General features: G+C 44.1%; 1 protein-coding gene across 1 annotated transcript in view; it reads right to left on the reverse strand.

Moving 5' to 3' along the window:
• Positions 1–19227, reverse strand: part of LOC146352146 (interleukin-6 receptor subunit beta-like) — a 38400-nt gene extending 19173 nt beyond the window's left edge. Inside the window, exons 1-5 of the mRNA XM_084833379.1 lie at positions 19190–19227; positions 7103–7192; positions 6531–6574; positions 3581–3631; positions 2789–2860 (exon numbers count right to left, since the gene is read on the reverse strand). Coding sequence (XP_084689505.1) covers positions 2789–2860; positions 3581–3631; positions 6531–6574; positions 7103–7110 — 175 coding nt within the window. The 5' untranslated portion in view covers positions 7111–7192; positions 19190–19227. The remainder of the gene's footprint in view (positions 1–2788; positions 2861–3580; positions 3632–6530; positions 6575–7102; positions 7193–19189) is intronic.
• Positions 19228–19886: the final 659 nt, after the last annotated feature.

Here is a 19886-nt window from a genome sequence, read left to right on the forward strand (position 1 = left end):
AGCAGTCTCCACTGATGTAGGTGCCTTTAGCCAGGGATAAGGAACTTGTGAGCCTCCAGATGTTCTGCTTCTGGATTCTTTGTGGAATTAAAATCAGCTCCTTTACACGTGTTTTTTTCCTGGGTGGGGGGGTTCTCTCCCTTTCTATATGTTTCATTATACAACCACTAGATGGTACTGTGGTATAGTGGAATTGTGCAATTACATGAGATTCTCATTCCACCATTTCTAAATAATACCAGACCTTCCTCATTAGAAAAAAAAAACCATGATAATGCTTGCAAAGCACAGAAAAGGCCCTGGGGGATGGTGTTCTCGTATAAAGCATCTGCAAACCACCGTGAGTGCACAATCACAAGCACACAATAAAAGCCTCGTACAGAAAGGCTCGTAATGTCTTGGCCAATGGAAATGGATTTTGTTCTGTAAAACAGTACCCAATGTTTCTATTGGGCTATTGCAGCTGAGTGAAAAACCTCGTATACATTTGAGGTTCTTCGACAAGCTGCTGCAGAGCCTGAGAATTTGTGCCAGCTAAACTGATAGAAGTGGGATGATGTATAACTGCCTTATGTTCTAGCATCAGCATGCCGAGGACGAAGGGGGCTGGGGGCCTTGTGCCCCTGTGCATTGCATGCTTTGGTGTGAGGATGTTTGAACAGTACTCCTATGGATGGCAAGATGCGAGCCCATGTGAGTTCATTAGGGCAGTTCAGCCCTATTAGAAGAAAGTAAGATGCTCAGTTCCTCTGAAAACAAATCCTTGAGGATGGAACTGCAACAACTTCTTGCTAGGCAAGACAGGGAGATCCTGGAGCCAGAGTCAGGACTTGACCCCCCAATAGGTCTTGAACTAGTGCTCTGAGGGATGTGAGGCAGGGATTCTGCTTTTGTGCCACCACCCAACTCTGGCTAAAGGAGGAAATTGCAGGGAGACCAGCCAAGGAAGCTTGTTCTTGCATAATAGGCCAGAGTGGGCAGAGGATACCCTCTGCTCTCTATAAAAGCTTTCAGGGCTAGATCTACACTAGTGCTTTTTATTGGTATTGAAGTGCACTGATAACTGTGAGGGCACATTACACATTCCATGTGCCACTTTTCTAGCATTATTTCCTGCTTTTTATTCCGTATTATCCAAAATACCACAACAGATGTCACTGTGTGTACTACGAGGTGTAAATGCACAGGAGGGGATATATCATCGCCATGATGGGATCATATCAATATGACACAAAATGTAGATCTGGCCCTGGTTAGGCTTGCTTGCTGGTCTGAGTAAGTAGGAGACCAGCTCTTGCTGTGTAGAGATTGCCTTTGCATTATTCTCCCTCTATTTTCTGCCCTTGGCTGCCCAGTATCCAGGCCTCACATGCTGTAGTAATAATATTGCAGATCAATGTCAGTGCCACCACAGCTCAAGCCTTGAGCTCCAGCTCCGTGGCATATTGTCCTCTGGTAGCCCCGTCCTCCCCCTGCAACCTCCAGGAGACTTATTTAGCATGTAGCTGCCATGTTGACTTCCCACAATACTCTGGACTGATTGCTAAGTTAGGAGCATTGTGGGAAATTTAAGTGGTGGCTACCTGACCATCCAGCAATTTTTAAAAAAAAAATTGGGCCCAGTGCAGGAATTGGCAAGGAGCTGTGCTAGAGCACTGTGGGTCAGGTGTCTGTGCCAGGATGCCTTGTGGTGATGCCAGCCCTGACAGGTATGAAGAACTCTAGGCTTGGGGTCTATGAGAGTGATTGCTCTCAAAGATACTCACTTGGATGTAACATTTACAAAGAATGACCCCAGTCAGAAGAATGTATGAGAGAGGGAAAAATAAAGTAAGAGGTAAAGAATGAATGCAAACATTATCTTTCTAGCCCTTTTAAAGTATGTCTGAAAAGGTTTTCCTTACAGCACAATCCTATACATTGCATGCCTAACTGTGGTGGGTGGGCTGGTAGCTGCTAAGAGATATTCTGCTATCAGTGAATGTTACTTTCAAAGTAAACTTGAGGGTTCTTGTCTTCTTTCAGATCAGTAACTCTCTCACACATAATGCATACTGTTAGGAAAGTGCCATTACATACATATGAGTAGTGGAGACTGGTGGCTCCTATGTCAGTGGGGCAATGAATCCACCCTGGTTTCAGTCAGAACCAGTTAGAATTCTAAAGGAGCTATCCAACGGTGTTTGGGGGATAGCATTTGGCACTTTGGATAGCTCCTTTAGAGTTCTGACTGGTTTTGACTGAAACCCAGAGCGGATTCACAGCCCCACTGATAAAGGATCCACCAGCCTCTACTGCATAGGAGGGCTTTCTTCACACGTAACTTTTATCCTGCGATTGAGATTGCTCCTTCACAGAAGTTTGCGGGCTCCTTACATGACGCTGTGAACCTCCAAGGCGTCTCCTGCACTAAATGCCTTTTGTTCTGTTTTTAAATAGATCGCAGATCATGAGCTACCAAATTACCCCGTTGTGTTCCTCTTGAGTTCCCTCCATGAAAAGAGGAAAAGCAGCAAGAAGAGGAATGAGATCAACGAAAGATAATGGAAGACTCAGATAAAGGGAGAAGGAGGAGGAAGGGGTGGGGGGAAAGGAAGCATGTGAAAAAGGGAGTTGTTGTATTCCTGCGTTTAAAATGGAAGCAGAAAGCCCCATTTGAAATGCAGGATTTTAGGCTGGGGTAGAGATGCCCTGAGTGTCGGCTCTCATTGCTACATAAACTGGCAAAACCAGGTGGGGCAAAAGAGAAGAGAGAGGAGTGAGCCCAACTGGGGGGGCCACCACTCACATGACTCATCATCAGCATCCGCCTTGCTGCCTCCCTGGATAGATGGGCCATTCAGCTCACAGAAACCTGAAGCTATGAAGAGAGAAAATCAAAAGAGTCCAAGATAGAAGTGGCCAGCTGCCATTAGGAAGCACTCCTGTCTAATACCTGGGCAGGTGGAAGGTATATTATACTGCATATAGATAGAACCATTTGGGATTTGAGGGACAAGGGTTGAAGAGCTAACAAAGGGAGAGGACTTGCTTTCTGAAGCTGGCTGAACATTCTGGGGATTGAATCTGGCACCTCCTGCAAGCAAAGCCAATGCTCTGCCACTCAGGGCCAGCATTATATCTGCTCTCGCTCTCTTCATGAACCTGGCCGTGGTAGCTAGATAACCAGTTGTCCCCATGACCTATGGCTTTGTTCCATTTTTACTGCTACTGTTTTTCAGGATTTTCTCATGTTTTTCATTGTTTTTATTCCTGAAATCTGTTGTGTGGATCATAATGATGGGAAGGCAGGGTATAATTATTTGGAATAAATAAAATAAATGGCCCTACTTATTTGCTCTTCTGGGAGAGGGCTGGGGAAAAGGATGATGCTATACATGCATGAGTATTTCACACGTGCACTCTAAAGCAGTCCAGTTTGGAATACTCTCCCAGATGTGCTGCACATGGGTACCACACTTTGGACAGCTGTCCAAAATTCCCTTTTGCTACCCAACACAATGCCTGAAGTGACAGGTTGAATCTATGTCACGGCAAGGCTGCCCTTGACCAAAGAGTTTTGAAATGAATAAAAACTCACCTACTGTGAGCCAAGCCAAGGACGCAACGAATAAAAACCTCCTCAGTTCTCCTTTGGGGGGGAAAAAGCACAAGGATTGTTAATTACTTCCACTTGTTTCAGTATAATTATCCATCATGTTTCTATCCCACTTTTTCAGGTTAGGCTAGTGAGGTAGTTCAGACATAATGCCAAGCCATATTTTAGTGCAGGGGTAGGGAATGCATGGCTCTCCAGATTTATTTTATTTATTATTTAACATATTTCTAGCTACCTTTCAGGACAGAAGCCCTCCCAAGTTGGTTTACAACATTAACATTCATCTCTCTTAAAAAAAAACGCCCTGCGATACAATAATAAGGAAGCAAACATTCATGGAATGACAGACATCAGCAGTAAAACAAATGAAAAACAACAGCATAATTCCAGCTACAGAGCAGAACAGTCCAGTAAAACATAGTCAAGGGAAGGCCAGAGTAAACAAGTGGGTCTTTAGGGCCTTCCTAACAGCCTACAATGATGGGGCCTGCTGGACCCCCGATGGCAACTCATTCCAGAGGAGTGGGGCCACTGTAGAAAAGACAGTGTACTTGCCCACCTAACTGCCCTCAAAGGTGGGCAAGTGAGACAAGCCTCTCTTGCTGATATTAAAGTTGGACATGTGGAACTGGATATAGTTTTGAACTCCACTGTTTTGAATGAGCAGAACAGGAATGTTCAGTAACATTTAATAGAGAACAACACTGAGTGAGCACGTAATAGTATTCATCCTTTTGACTTGCCTAAAATGACTACCTCAAAGACTACTAAGGGTGCAATCCTATGTGTGTTTAGACAATAAGAAGTCCCAGCATTTGGACTCCCAAATTCCACTTGGTATGGTTGTATTTCAACAGTACAGATACTGGACTAATGACTAGGGACTACATAATAGAGAAGAGATAGCTGAAATAGACACAATAAACCACATTTAAAGCACATAAAGCATTAGCTTATTCTTCAACATCCATTTTAAAACAACCTTTTCCAAAAGAAAACAATTTGTACTCTAAAGCAACGGATAGTAAACTACTGAGGGTCCCTAAAGGACTCAAATCCATGCACCACATCCATATGCTTTTGTTTTTGCCAGTGCTCAAAACAGAATTAAAGCAATTTTAAAAAAAAAAAGATTCTGAGTAATATAATGCAAGTTCAAAGTCCAGGATGAAAACTTCCATCAAATGAAATAAAGTACTGTATACAGGAATTTATAGTGGGGAGAAGAATTGTAGTTATAGCTGGGCTATCAGTTTCTATGGTAATCTTAAAAAATATATATATATATAATGAGCCATTATTTGAAGTAATAGTCTACCATTATCTGCAGCTTTAAAAGCCAATTTTTCTTCTCTGTTACTTCTCCCATTATATGTATGTATATATGCTTATATTGCTGCTTCTACAAGTGCATTTTAAGAAATTGTAGGCATACAAAATTTTAAAATATAAGATTCCTGTTTAGTATGTACTTTATTTGTTTGTAATTATTACATTTATATCCCACTTTTTTCCCTCTTTAAGGAACTCAAGGCGGCTTACATTATCCTCCTCCTCTCCATTTTGTCCTCACAACAACAACCCTGTGAGGTAGGTTGGGCTGAGAGTCTGTGACTGGCCCAAAGTCACCCAGTGAGCTTCCATGGCTGAATGGGGACTAAAACCCGGATCTCCCGGCTCCCTATAAATCATGCTATTTTTTTATCGCCATCTTCAGGTTTGCACAAACCACCCATGGTCTGTTGTAGGATTACTTGAGGGTTGTTTAACAAGCCCTGCAGCCTGGGTTCAGACAACACAACAAACCATGGCAACCCCCTGCTGAGGGTTGAATATTTAAAATGGCCACCAGCGCACACCGCAATCCATGGTGCAAACTGGCCCTACTTTTCTCGTTGAAAGCTAACAAACATCAGGATGCAAGCCCCTGAGTTTCCCAATTGCAGTTGAGACAGGACTGCCCTCCGCAAGTCATAAGAATCAAGGAAGAGATGTGACTTTCCAAGCCAGTAATGAATAACATATACCTGTTGTGTCTCTCATATTTCCAGCATGTCCATCTACTACTGGTATCACTTGGGGCTTCTCTACGCAGAGGCTTTTTATCCTGCAACTTTACTGGGGCTTTTGCTTCCATATTCTCTGTGGGATTAAGATGACTCCTTTTCACTCACTTCTACTTTTTCCTGGGGAGTTCCTTTATCTGCAAACTCTATATGCTTCATTATACAGCCACTAGATGGAACTGTGTTATAGTGCCACTTCATCTTTTCAACTCACTATATCTAAATAGCGAATTATCAGAGATCTTTAAAAAAATGGGATAAAGGTCACAAAGCATGGGAGAGGCCATGGAGCTTGAGGACATCATGTAAAGGACCCACAAACTTCCGTGAATAACCAATCTCGATCACAGGATAAAAGCCCTGTGTGGAGAAGCCCTTGGTCAGGCTCTTGTGATATAGTTTTTAAAATATTAGATTCCTACAAGTGGGCCCTGCAACAAAAGCTCACGGTGTATCCCAACTTCATAGCAGGAGCACTCTTGTTCAGTGTTATAGCTAGCTACATTCTACTAGCCGCCCACCCTCTTTTTTTCTTCCTTTTCCATTTGACCTTCACCATGCTGTGGCTCCTCAGTTTTTAAAGGCTTTTTGTAGCTCGGCAGATCTCGGGGTTCTCCCATGCATACTGATACAACCCCTCTTATGTCTCAGTGGTACCATTTTGGCTCCATTTCTGTATGCACCCACAACTCGAATTTGCTATTATATGGTAGCAAGTTTGATATAATTGAGGTTGTCACTTTTGTTTAAGGATGTTTAGGAATGCATTGTTTTAAATATTCTCTGCTTTAAAATCTACCAAATATTATGCAGGCATCCAGAGCAGATATAAGAGAATACAAATATTCATTTGAATATTTTCTTACCTTGACTCAAGTCTAGGCAGCTGAGGAGATCACTTTGCTCCATGCTGAAAAAGTAAGTTTAAATATTTATTTCAAATCACACACACACGCACACACATATCTCACAGTGCAGCTTACTTTTAATCTACTATTGTACATAGTTTATAAAGACAGCAAACTCTTTTGGCTTTTAGTTGCAAAATATCTGATCAGTTTCATCTCCCTTTGCTTAGACGGGCTTTGAATTGAAATAGCATTCAACAGGATTTGATTTAGAAAATACACTAGTCTGTCCCATTAATAGAACTCATTTTTAGGCTGGAAAGTCTGTCACCCAAAGCTATGGCGAGATCTGAGCTCAAACAGCAATTGCAATGCTCTCCAGAGTAATAATGAATCTATATTATAGAAACCTACAGTGACCTTTCCTCAGATCTGCTCTGTCAACAATAAAAAGTCCAAATGGTTTTGCAATCTCTCTTATCATTCAGTCATTGCCATATTATCTTAACAAAGAATCAGATACCCTAAGGTGCTTTCTCAACAAGTTTTCAAATGCTCCCCATGAGACAAAATGAAAATCTATCTCAAACCTGTGCATGTAGCAGTCTTTGCACTGACTATGTTGTTTTCATGGAATGAAGCTGTCGCCACACCTTTCTCTTCAGGAACAAAACTGGCTCCTAAAACATTGAACATACTATATTTTATGCATCAAGTGTGGGAAATTACCTGTACGGCCTTGCCACCCCCTCCCAAACCTGCCCTTAGCATTGATTGATTGACTTGCACAGGAAGGGAGAACAATGGCTGGAAATGGATCATTTAGTCCTCCATATAAAAGTTATTTTATTTCCCATGTACTAATTCTGCTGAAGGTGAGATGGAGGTGATGACCATACATGTGGGGAATTAAAGTGTTAGACAAAAATTAAACAGTGAACAACAACAAAATGGGGAGCAATCATTTAAAAGCACACACATAACCACCCTGATTAGAAGTGCATTCAATCAATATCAGCAATAATCTAATATGTTATAGCAACAATGGATTCAAAACATTGGCTACCATTTATGAAGTGAGGACTGTCTATTTTCCCAGTGGCCAGGTTTAGACATAATGATCTCAGTCCAATAATTATTGGCTTATTGGAATGAGAACCTGCATTGTGCCCATGCACTCCATCCTCCCTTCCTTCATGCACTCTCATGAAATACTGCCAGAGAAGTTAAATGTGGTTGGGCCAGCCTGTAACTTCAGTGGGTATGAAAGTACACAAAAGCTGTACTGACTGAGCTGAAAACAAGCCCAGGATGAAGTCTGGCACATGTAATTTTATTTCAGTTGCCTTAGAGCATTTTATCTGTGGCTTTCATTGCATGCTTGTGATTGGCCACTCGCAGACGTTTGCGGGTCCTTTACATGACGTCATCAACCTCCAGAGCATCTCCTGCACCTTTTGAGCTTAATCCCGTTTCAAAACATATCAGAGATAAGGCAAAATAAAATTTAACCCCCAATATTGGCACCCACTAGATAGCGCGGTTTCATTTAACGGTATAGAGTATTGCCAAGAAGGGAAGTTTTCAATTCACAGTTGTGTGTTTGCTGTCTAATGAGCCCATCCTGATCCCATGGAGAAAACAGAAGCAAAAGCTGCAGTAAGGCTGTGGGATTTTTCCTTAATGTAGAGATGCCCTTTGCCTTGTCGCAGGGCTGGCCCTACCATATGGCAGGGTGAGGCAGATGCCAGAAGGCAGGGCGGAAGTAGACGTCACCCTGGCCTTCCCTCCTGCGCAGCTCCCCTGCTGCTCTCCTCCTGAGCTGGCAACCAGGCAATGGCAGTGCTCGCTTGTTCCTGGCCTGGCATAGCTGACTTTCTTGCCTAGCCACTTCTCTCCAGTGTGTCGCAGACGGTGCTGTCGGCAAGGCCCCCGACTGAGCCAACAGGCAGAGGGGCAGTCAGCTGAGGCCGCACATGCCAGCGGGCACTGCACAGGCATCCCCACTCTGTGAAGTGCACTGATGCACCACAGCATTTGTTGGGGTGGGCAGTGAGCAGGTTCTGGGCAGAGGGGCGAGGGAGCTGCAGCAAGGTATCGGAAGACAGCTGTGTATGCTACATGGCTTGCCCTTTCATTAGGCAGCCAGAGGCAACCACCTCAGGTTGCATATGCTAAGAAGCAGCCGTGGTGGTCCTGCCACCATTCTACTCTCTTAGGAGGACAAAGCTGTGTGTGCCTCACAGCCTGTCCTACATCCCCTGAACTAGCCTGCTTCCCTCGGGTGTGATGGAGGACTCTATCCCGTTGTCAGTGTTGAAGAAGGGTTCAAGTGCCACTCCAGCTGGTTTCTGTACCTGGAATGGAAGGAGGCACCAACCATCTTGTCCTTTGCCTCAAGCAGCAAAATGCCTTAGGCCAACCCTGTCTGTGCCCCCTAACCTAGCTTGGTGCCTAGGGATGCTGGAGAAATCTGCCATGGACTCAAATGAAGCCAGATTCCAGTCCGCAGACTGGCCACACTCACCTCCGTGTCTGCAAGAGTTCCCACAGGGTGGCTCTCCAGCTTTTGAAAAGATACAATAGGCTAACTGCAGCTGCCATTAGCCTATTGCAGGAAAAGTACAGCCATAAGTGGTGCATTTTGCGCCATTTGTGGCCATAAAGCACTTCCTTTTACGTAAATACGGCTGTAAACAGCTGCAATTTATGAAAAGTAAGTGATTTACGGCCTCAAATGGCGTAAAATATGCCATCTATGGCTGTAATTTCATTGCAATAGGCTAATGGCAGCCACGATTAGCCTATTGCATCTTTTCGAAAGCCGGAGTGCTGCTCTGTGAATTCCAGCAGATGTGGCAGGGCTCTGGAGAAAACCGTGGGGCCCCAAGTGGCCCGGATTTCCCTGGGACAGACCGCCCCCAGACCTGATGTCAAGGGCTTCACCCATCCCTATGGGTGCCCTGAGATGTGGGAAAGGACACTGTCCCATTGCCAGGGTTGGAGTAAGATTCAATTGCTGTACATGGAATGGAGGGCCAAGACATGCCAACTTTTCCTTCTCTCAGGCAGCAGAATGTCTTGAATCCACCTGTCAGGGTGGACACTGAGCCCATAGAATCTCAGAGTAGTTCTGATTCTGAGGAAGAGCAGTCGCTCCTGGAAGAGGAGCGCGCTCCTCTTTCCCAGGACCAACAGCTGACGGAGATTCCTCCCACCAGCATTCCTAGTTTAGTTAGCAGTCCAGGGAGTGACCAGGCACAGATAGCAACCTTGGTGGATGCGCGATGCAGACGCAGAGAGCAGTGCCAGATGGAGGGCGCGGAAAGGAGGCGTAATGCCAGGTTGGCGCGCAAACAATGGCTGTGCCCAGAGGATCCAAGGGAAAAGGGGAGGGACTCTCCCTAGTCCTTAAGTTCAGGGGTCTGCCAGTAATTCCCTTTCAAACGGGGACCAACTGTTCCAACTTAGGGCATAAGTACCGTGCTGCTCAGATCTAGTTGCAATCAGTATAGTTGTTAAGTTGTAAAAGAAGAATAAAGCTTGAAAAGGAATCCCTTTGTCTGTGTCTGGACTTGGCTACTGGATTAGACTGAGAGAGGCCTCCAAGGAGCCCCTGACACCACCTTATCTGTTTACTATAGGACGGCAGTAAGAGCAACCTTACTGGCAATTTTCATATCAAGGCAGTAAAAGTGCTGAAAGTAGAAAACAGACCTTATATGCTTTTGTTCTCAGCCAAGCCTCCATATACATGACTGAATACTGAGAATGGTGAGGGAACAACCCTTGCAATATGTGGACAGCCTAGATTACATGCTTCTGTGTGTGTGTGTTTTCTTATTTATAGAATTCATAAACTGTTTCGCTATATAAAGAGAAGCAGAGTATATGAACGGAACTTCTGAAACTTTAAAACAGGGGATACAACTAGATCTTTTTGATAATCAAAACCACTACTCCATTCGGGTATATCTAGCACACAAGCTCCTCTCTTCTAGCACTGACTTGTAATCACTTATTTCTTATTAAAGCCCCCCGCCCCCCCTTATCTTTATGCTTCTGGTGGCTCTTCTCCTCCCTTCGCTTACTGGAAATTTACCATCACTTCCTCTTCTCAGCAGTCTGATGTCTCACAATTGTTCCATAAAGCAGTTCATAGACCTTAAACACCTCTTTTCTCCCAGCTTTTTCTATAGGTATCCCTGGAAATTTAACAAGACCCATTTAAGCTTCACCACATGCTCTTTCTTCTCCTCCATTTTCTACTGTTAAAATGTACTACTGTTTCTACTTTCTACAAAGAATGCTGGGTTCTTGCTTCTGTGCAATTTCAATTCCAATAAACATGCGCCAGTTTGAGCAAGGAAACTCTATGTGTGTGTGTGTGTGTGTGTGTTACAGGGTGCTTCTAGATGAATTTTTTTCCCCTCATGCCATCATCCTGCCTCAGAGCTTTTCTACATGAGGCTGTTAATCCACTGTATCTCCTTCTGGTTTCATCACAGAATCGAGATCTGAGCACTACATGCAGAGCATTTCCTTTCCTGCTTTTCTACCACATAACCTCTGCACTGTGGTGTAGTAGAATAGCACAAATGCACAAGCTGAAATCATTCTTTCTTTTGCTTTCACATTTAAATGTGCTCTAAAAAAGCTTACCAAAAATGCTGGTTAGACACAGAAGTGAAACTGGAGGGTCACATCATCATCTAAACCAGTGGTCTCCAAACTTTCTTGATGGTGCACCCCATCAGTAAAATAATTTTGAGCACCCCCCAATATATGTACATTTATTTATAAATGATGTACATGTATTACTGTTCTAATATATTATGTACATTATAAAATATACACAAAAATAGAAATTTGCAAAAGACGAGTTAAAGATGAAATAAAGAATATTTTAAAAACAATTTATTTTATGTATTAACAGTATAAAAAACCTTTTTACCCTCACTAAAATAATTAATAATAATATTTTTTGTGAGAGCAATGTGATTGAAGACATTTCATTATTTTTGAAAATCTTGGTTTAACACTTTGTGATACACCGATTCAAAGGTCTGGTTCTAAGTACAGTTTATTTTGATACTTGGTTTTAATGGCTGCCATAGCTGAAAAAGACACCTCACAAAGATATGTAGATCCAAATGGCAGAAGTGCATCTTTCGCTGCGCTTACTACATCATGAAACCCATTTTTTAATCCCATCCACCAATTATGCAAAGGTTTTTGTTGAAATTCAGCTAGTAACCTCCCATCTTCCCTGATGTCCATCAGTTGTTCTTGCAAACTCATCGGGAGGTGTTGCATTTTTATATTTTTAACAAATGGGTTCCAAAACCCACTTTGGGGTTTTGAAACTCTTTGTTTGGAAGATTTTTAAACAGACTAGAAAATTCCATTTCCATGTTTTTAAGTATGCAGAGATGAGAGTTTTATAGGTGACACACTTATATCATTTTCGGCAACAAAATCACATACCAATGGAAAGGTTTTCAAACATCCATTTTCAAAACGCTCTCTCCATAGCATGAGTTTCTTTCGAAAAGCAGTTACTTTCTCACTCATTGCTAAAACGTCACCCTTACCTTGAAGGGACAGATTAAGTTTGTTTATTTTTCAAGGTGTCTGCTGGGTCGCAGACTACTGACAGCCACTTGTCATCACAGAAAAGGTCAGCAGATTTGGAGCCAATTTGCTCTCCTTCGGCACAATGGCAGCTGCTCTGGTGGCACAGCTGGGCACGTGACTGTGCCTTCCTGTGCCGTGCCTGGCAGAGACTGGCGCAGTTACTTTCGGTGGCCGTGGCAGAGGCAGGATAGGACTGGAGCTGAGAGAGAAATGCCAGGGAGCTTCCCTCTTGGCTCCCATCCCATTCTGCTGCCTCTGCCAGCGCCATCATTGCACACGACGGCAGCTGGTCGGGGCAGCAGGAGGCTGCTCAACTATCATGTGGCTCGTGCATCCCGAAGGATCGTCTATGTGCACCCCACTTTGGAGACCACTGGTCTAAACTACCGTGAGTAAGAAATGATGAGCGCACAATAAATGGCTTGTGTAGAAAGCCCTCATTCACAGAAATTTGGGTGGCGGCGGCGGGGGGGGGGGGAATCTAGATGAAAACATCTTCCACTCAAATAAGGCTGACATGTTTTCCCACCACTTCTTCCAACTTTCTTCTTATCACAGATAATCTGTAAGGGAAAAAAAGATGGAATAGGTGCACAATGCCTTCTAAGTGGGAGCACAAAAACACCCACACAGTTACCTGTCCTCCAGCATTGAACTATGTGATCTCTGACACTGGTTTCTGCTAGTTCCATATCTGTGACCACAATTTCCTCTGTCATACGCACTCAAGTGACATTAATTTTCAGGACTTTCTTGATAATATGCCTCATTTTCTTTTATACCAATGTAAACCTTACACCAATATAAATCTATAAATGAATTTCCTTAGTTCCAGATTAATGTTGACAGAGTTGGGATCAGACAGAACAGCAAGGGGTTTCCCCTATTCTTCACTCAAGGGGAATAACTGAGTAATTCTGGGGAACTACACTTCTATTTTAAACTACATTTATTTTAAACCTTGTTTTGCATTTGGATTTTATGTGTTATTTTCCACTGTGCAAACAATTAACATAGTAAGTGGAGTTAGTTCACAGCCTCCAAGGGTACTGATGAGTGGTGGGAATTAGGTTTATCACTAGTGTTATCACAGGCACTGTTGATTCAGTACTGCAGTGCGTTGTACACAGGGCTACCTTTGAAGACTCCTTGGAAACGTTAGTACACAGCACAGCTGCTAAGCATGTAACTGGAGGGCTGTTCTCACGGCGGGGGGGGGGGTTGCTGCAAACTGGGAGCATTTCGACGTTGTTTGCGACTAATCTGCAGTCACCCCAGAGATTTCCAGTGGAAAAGCCGGATTTTCTGAGACTACTTTTACTCTGTTTTATTCCTTTATTTTGGGTTCTTCGCGCTTTTGGTACTGTGTGCCCCTAACCTCCTCATTTACTTCAGCATGATAGTCCTGCCCAGGGGTGTATCTTTCATCTGGCCGTGACGTGACCTCACTGAGCCTTTCCAGCCTTCAGAATCACCTGCACTCCCATTTTGCCAGTAACTAGCCTCTGCGATGATGCACTTCTCTGATGTCTGCATTACTTTGCTTCTCCATGGTTGTGTTAAATGACATCTCTGCTATTGTATAAAGTCGCTTCTTTCATGTTATGTAAAGTTGCATCTCCAGTCTGGCAAGGTCTCAGGAGCCTGTCACTGCAAGCAGGGAGAAAGTGCCCAGAGAAGGAGAAAGGCAGTGGTGGGTTGGGGGAGGTTTCAAAGCAATAACTCCACAACAGTTTGCTGGAATGCGGTGAAATTGGGGAGGAGGATGCTCTCAGGGGGAGCCTTCAGATGTTGCACTTGAGAACTGGGGATTTTGGCTTCCCAAGGCAAAAGTACGCACATTGGGGAACAGGGGAGAGAGGAATAATTCCACGGCACATTGCTGGAATAGAGCAAAATTGTGCAGGATGCTCTCATAGGAGCCTATTAGTTGCTCTCCATTCATAATAATGTAGTAGCAGGTGGAAGACTGGAAATGGGCCAGGAAAGAAGCCTTTCTCATTGGTTGAGCAGCCTCTACTCCCCCAACCCCAGCCAGAAATATGTTCCTTTCAAGCACTGTGTGACCCCTGAAAAATGAATTTTAAAGGTACGGTACACTCGGCTTTTCTTGCTTCATGTGTCCCTGTCGGACCAAAGCTGATTCCATGAAAATCTGGATAATGCTCCAACATGCTCCTCATTCCGTTGTCATGAAGATCCCCCTGAGAAAAGCTGTGAGTGTAATCTTATCAGTGCTTAAATAGCTACTGCTCTGGTCTGTTTCCAGCACAGTTCAAAATTCTGGTTGTTACCTGTAAACCCTTCAATAGCTTGGGACTGGATTATCTGAAGGACTGCCTTCACTATATGAGTCTGCCTGAACCCTTTGCTCTTCATCAGAGGCCTTCCTATGGGTCTCCCTGCCACCTGAAGTTAAGTGGTTAGCAACTAGGAAGAAGGCTATCTTGGCTGTGGTGTCCACATATGGAAGGTCCTCCAAGTAAATGGAATGGCTTGGCGCCAATCTTGATCCTTTTTGGTGCAGGAAGACTTTATTTGCTCAGGCATTCCAGCATGTTTTATAGGTCGTTTTAGTTGTGCTTTTATGTTTTCTGCTGGATTTTGCTGCCTTGACATTGTTATGGCTTCTGTAATTCTGTATTAATTTAAAATTTGAGTTGAATTGTATTTGCACAGATGTTGGAATTACAAGTTAAACTTTTCCTGTCTTCAAACTAGTTCAGTTCTCTGAGCTGGCAGGTGAGGATCTCCCTGAGTTATCCTGGTACAGAGGTGTGCCAAGTGCTGAGGGTCCCCAATCCTTTTGGGCCAGTGTGACGCACAACATGGCAGCCATGAGGGGGCTTGCCCATTCACAAAATATCTGCGGTGGTAGGCTTGGCCAGGCACAAAACACGCATTTCCCAAAGGCAAACTGGTGAGGCTAAAAGAAAAGTGACATACCCAAGAACCTAAGTAAAAAGGAGAGGTGTGTTCTGAACTCCAAAACACAAAACCACTGTTCTGAACCCACGAAGGCCCATTTCATGGAAGGCAACACCCATTTCACAGAAGGCAAACTGATCAGAAACAAGTAACTTGACTAAGTAAATCAGCACAAAATAGAGGTGGAATCTGAGCCCCAAGTGCCAGATCACATATTTTCCCCCGTGAAGCACAACAAATGACCCATTTCACAGAAGGCAACTGGGGATGTTCAGAAACACACACACACTACACCAAAGTAAGCAAACAATCCAGCTAACACACACACCAAACCAAACCAACTAACCCCCCTTCCCCAAAACACACATATACGATACAGGCAAAACACATCCCTTTACTCTATGCCATCCCCTCTAGCCCCTCAAGATGCTGTGCCAACCCCTAGCTCCAGGATGCTCCCCATCACCTCAGCCCAGCTTTTTCTTTTTCTGGGCTGTTCATGCTTCAAAATGAAGTGCTGGGCTCCAACCACCCACCATTTTTATTTTTGAAGAATAATTTCTTGAAAATGAAGATGGTGCTCAAGGCCAGTGCATTGCTTTGCAGGATGCTAGCTTTCTGGTTGGTTTTTTCTACCAACTATGCTCTTATCTGGACAGCAATAGCCTAGCTACAGTTATTCATGCTCTGATAACCCCTCATTTGGATTACTGCAATGCATTATATCTGGGGCTGCCTCTGAAAATGGTCTGGAAACTTCAGCTGGTCCAAAACAGGGCAGCGAGATTGTTAACTGGGACTGGCCAATGAGATCTCATTATGCCAGTACTTTTCCAGCTGCACCAGCTGCCAGTCCATTTCCAGGCTCGATTCAAAGTTCTGGTAACATTCAAAGCCCTAAACAGCTTGGGGCCAGGTTATCTGAAGGATCGCTTCCTCCCATACGTGCCTGCCTGGACCCTAAGGTCATCTCCAGGGGTCCTTCTCTGGGATGCCCTGCCAAAGGAAATGAGGCAGGTGGCTACCAGGAAGAGGGCCTTTGCTGCTGTGGCACCCCGGCTGTGGAATGAGCTTCCTAGAGAGGTTCACATGGCACCTATGTTGTACTCCTTTCGGCGCCAAGTGAAGACTTTTTATTTTCTCAGCATTTTAGCACTTTAGTCTTTTAGCTCTGGTGTTTTAGAACTGTATTTTAAAACTCTGCATTGCTGCTAGGTTTTATTCTGGTTGTGCTTTTATATTGTAGTTTAAACTTTCATATTTTATATTGTTCTATGCTGTGCTTTGAGGTTTTAATTTTTGTGAACTGTCCAGAGAACTTCAGCTGTTGGGTGGTATAGAAGTGAAATAAATGAAAGAAATACATTTACATTTAAAACATCTTTGGTTTTTTTAACACCCCCCCCCCACTAAGGACAGGGAGCCTGGAGGGTGCCACAGGAGGTGACCACGGGCACATTGGTGCCCGTGGGCCCCACTTTGGTGACTCCAGTGCTAGATCATCTGGCTTTTATAGCCAGTTAGATCAGTGCAAATGACCTGTGGGGCGCTAACAGGGATGCCACTTCAAGTTCTTAAGCTTCAAGGTGGGTGAGAGAATTACCTGAAAGCAAGGTTCATCAAGGGCCAAACATCCATTTAAAGATTTTAGTTATTTATTTTAGTTCCATGGTTTTCGTTATTTATTATAGAGTTTTAAAGTTATTAAGGGCACAGTCCTAACTAGATAGGCGTCTGCCTCCAACCTCGGAAGCGACTGCCTATCCAAAGCAAGGGCAAGGCAGGAGAGGCATGGGGCGGATCGTTCCCTCCGTGTCTCTCCTGCCTTGCTATTTTCTGTTAAACAGTTGTTTTCGGCTGTCTGGCAGTGGGAGGGCTGACCGGGAGAGGAAGCTGTGGTACAACACATTGGATGTATCGGATGCACAGCTCCACATTCCCTGCCCTGGAACATCCCCAAGAACGCCCCTTTTCAGTCGCTCTGCGTTCCTCTTCCAAGCACAGAAGACGGGGCTTCTCCGTGCTGCCTCGGAGGCAGTGCGGACAAGGGGGGCAGTCAGTTTTCCAGGAAATGACCTCGGAGAGGTCAGTTCCCGGAAATGAGCATATCCTATGGCCCTCTAGACCAGACCTTTCCAAACTGTGTGCCGCGACACATTAGCGTGTCAGCAGCGGTGTGTAGGTGTGTCGCGCGAAATGCAGAAAATTGTGCGGAAGGGCATCACGGAGCTCCCTTACTCGTGTTTGCTTCCCTTGGCCCCTCCCCTGGAACTTCCTAAAGCAGCTAATGTTAAAGCAGCTAAGGCTTAGCTGCTTTAACATTAGCTGCTTTAGGATCATGTGGCATCTTCACGTAGGACACATCTGATTGGCGGTGTTGGAGCACTACGGTGAGGTAGAGGCGTGGGGCGAAGAGAGGGGAGGCGCCGCCCTGGGAGCAGACCTTGGCCGACGCTGGTGCAGAGAAGTGGTAGCGGCCACCAGCGCTGTGAGATTTCAAGCGCGCCCTTCGTGGACTTCTGCACCGCACTCCTGCGTGGCTAGGCCAGAGTAGCGCGCGGGTGGAAACGCCGCCTGGGACTGCACCGAGCGGGCCGTCCGCCATCTTGGCCAGTCAGAACGGAGCTCAGTGGAGGCCAGAAGCCTTAGAATCAGCATGCTCCCAATCACCCGGGCGAGTGCAGCTGCAGGCTGTCACCCAGTCAACCCACTGCTGCTGGCTGAAGGGAGGCCACCCTCCCAAACCCAATGTGGCAAACAGCAAGCCACCCACCACATGGCACTTATAATTAGATTTCTGCCATTTATTTTTATTTTTACTCAGCTGTAATTGTGGATTAACCACCCACCGGCAGTGTACCACCAGAAACTGCTGAAACTGGACTCTGGACATAGGCATTGCAAATATTTACAGCAATATAGCCTTGTAGTGAGACATATATATTTACACCATTTTTGTTGGACTTTTGCTTCTCTACTTCATGTGTTTTTGCAGCTGAGCTCCTACCTGGGCCTGTGTCCTAATATGTATTGTAAATAGTTAATTTTGTTTATTTTTCACATTTTCTTGCACATATTTACATGCTGTTACTCATAAATGACAACAGTGTATGTTATTATCTTACAAATCATATATTTTTTAAAATATAAATGAAAGGTTTTCATGAGTTATGTTCTATCCCCTTACATTTTGTTATTACAATTTATGTATGTGTCCGTATCTCTTATAACGGGTTAGTTTAACCTCCGGTTTGCTAGTAAAACTGAATTACCGTGTCACGAAATGATGCATGTCTAAAAAGTGTGACACCAACATGAAAAGTCCGGAAAGCTCTGCTCTAGACAGTGTCTAGTGCCCATAGGATTGCTCCCTAAAGTTATTAAGTTTTTAAAGTTTAGAGTTCTAAAGTTTTTTAGTTATTTATTTTAGAGTTTTAAAATTTTTAGTTTTTTATTTTAGTTTCGTGTTAGTCCTTCATAAAAATCCCAGGACAACTAACAACAATATTAAGGAAAGCCAAGGATAAAATACAAAAAATAAGCCTAGAATAAACCCAAGAAATAAGTAGCAGTGAAAATGAAAAATCTGCAGTAGACCCAGTCTTATTCATTGTAGCAGCAACTAACTGCTCATAAATGTCTGGGTAAACAAATGCGACTTAGACTGGTGCTGAAATTAGTAAAGTTGGTGCCAGGCCTACCCCTGAGGGAGGGCATTCCAAGGTTGAGGCGTCACTATGGAGAAGGCCCTATCTCGTGTTGCCAATCAGTGTACTCCCCCCAGAGGTGGGATGAAATGGGCTTCTGCCCCAGAACTCAGAACACAGGCAGGCTGGCAGTTTTTCAGATATTTTATATATGTATTTAAAAGATTTACTCCTCACCTTTCCTCAGAAGAGCGCAAGGCAGTGAACAACAAAGATAACGCCATAATTTAACCATTTAAATTATCCCTTATGATATGACACTAAAACAGCAGCATAAAACAACAGAATACAGCAGCAATGTAAATTATTCAGAAGTCCAGAGGCAGTTAACTTAAAACCAGTTCTATAAAACCACACTTTACAGCCTAAATACTTTCTTAAAAAGGAAGATTTGTGCCAACTTACAAAAGACCATTAGTGAGGAGGTGAGGCAGGCTTCTCTCAGAAGGGTATTCCAAGGCCTCGGTGCAGCCACCAAGACAGACCTCTCCCCCCTGGTCTCAACTAAGTTTCTTTCTGGGGATATTGGGGCACAAGGAGAATGCTCTCAATAAACAGAGAGGCTTGCATGGGAGAAGGCTGCAAAAGAACAGTGTGTAGCACCTTCCATTGGATATGAACAGGAAATAGTGGTTTAAAGAAACCACAGTGAAAAGGCTGAAGCTGGTATGTGGGGGAGGAAGGAAAGGGAGGGGGGAAGGCATAGGCATGATTGATTAAGCCAGGAACATTATGGGTAAATGGCAAAAGCTGGCCATAGATATGAGTGCTCCTGGGGCATACTCTCATATGGTCATCCAGCCATGTGCCCTTCACAGAGGACAGTCGTCTTCTCTTTGAAGGTGCCCTCTCCTGGAAGGGCTGTCCAGTCCAAGTCTGGCTTAAATACAAAGAACCTTGAGGAGGAAGAGCTGGGCTTTGAAACTGCCCACCCACATCACCTGGACAGCCGACTGAGCAGGCAGGCCCACATTACTTGATCACATTCTTCCCCACTATGGTGAGATGTATTGCAGTTATATTTAATTACAGCAATTATTTCCAAATTTGCACCCATACATATAAATTAGATATGCAAATTTTATGCAAATCTCTACCCTCT

The sequence above is a fragment of the Heloderma suspectum genome, chromosome 2, assembly GCF_057233095.1.
Source record: "Heloderma suspectum isolate Gila_16-S chromosome 2, 16-S_ref, whole genome shotgun sequence".
Classification (NCBI taxonomy): domain Eukaryota; kingdom Metazoa; phylum Chordata; class Lepidosauria; order Squamata; family Helodermatidae; genus Heloderma; species Heloderma suspectum.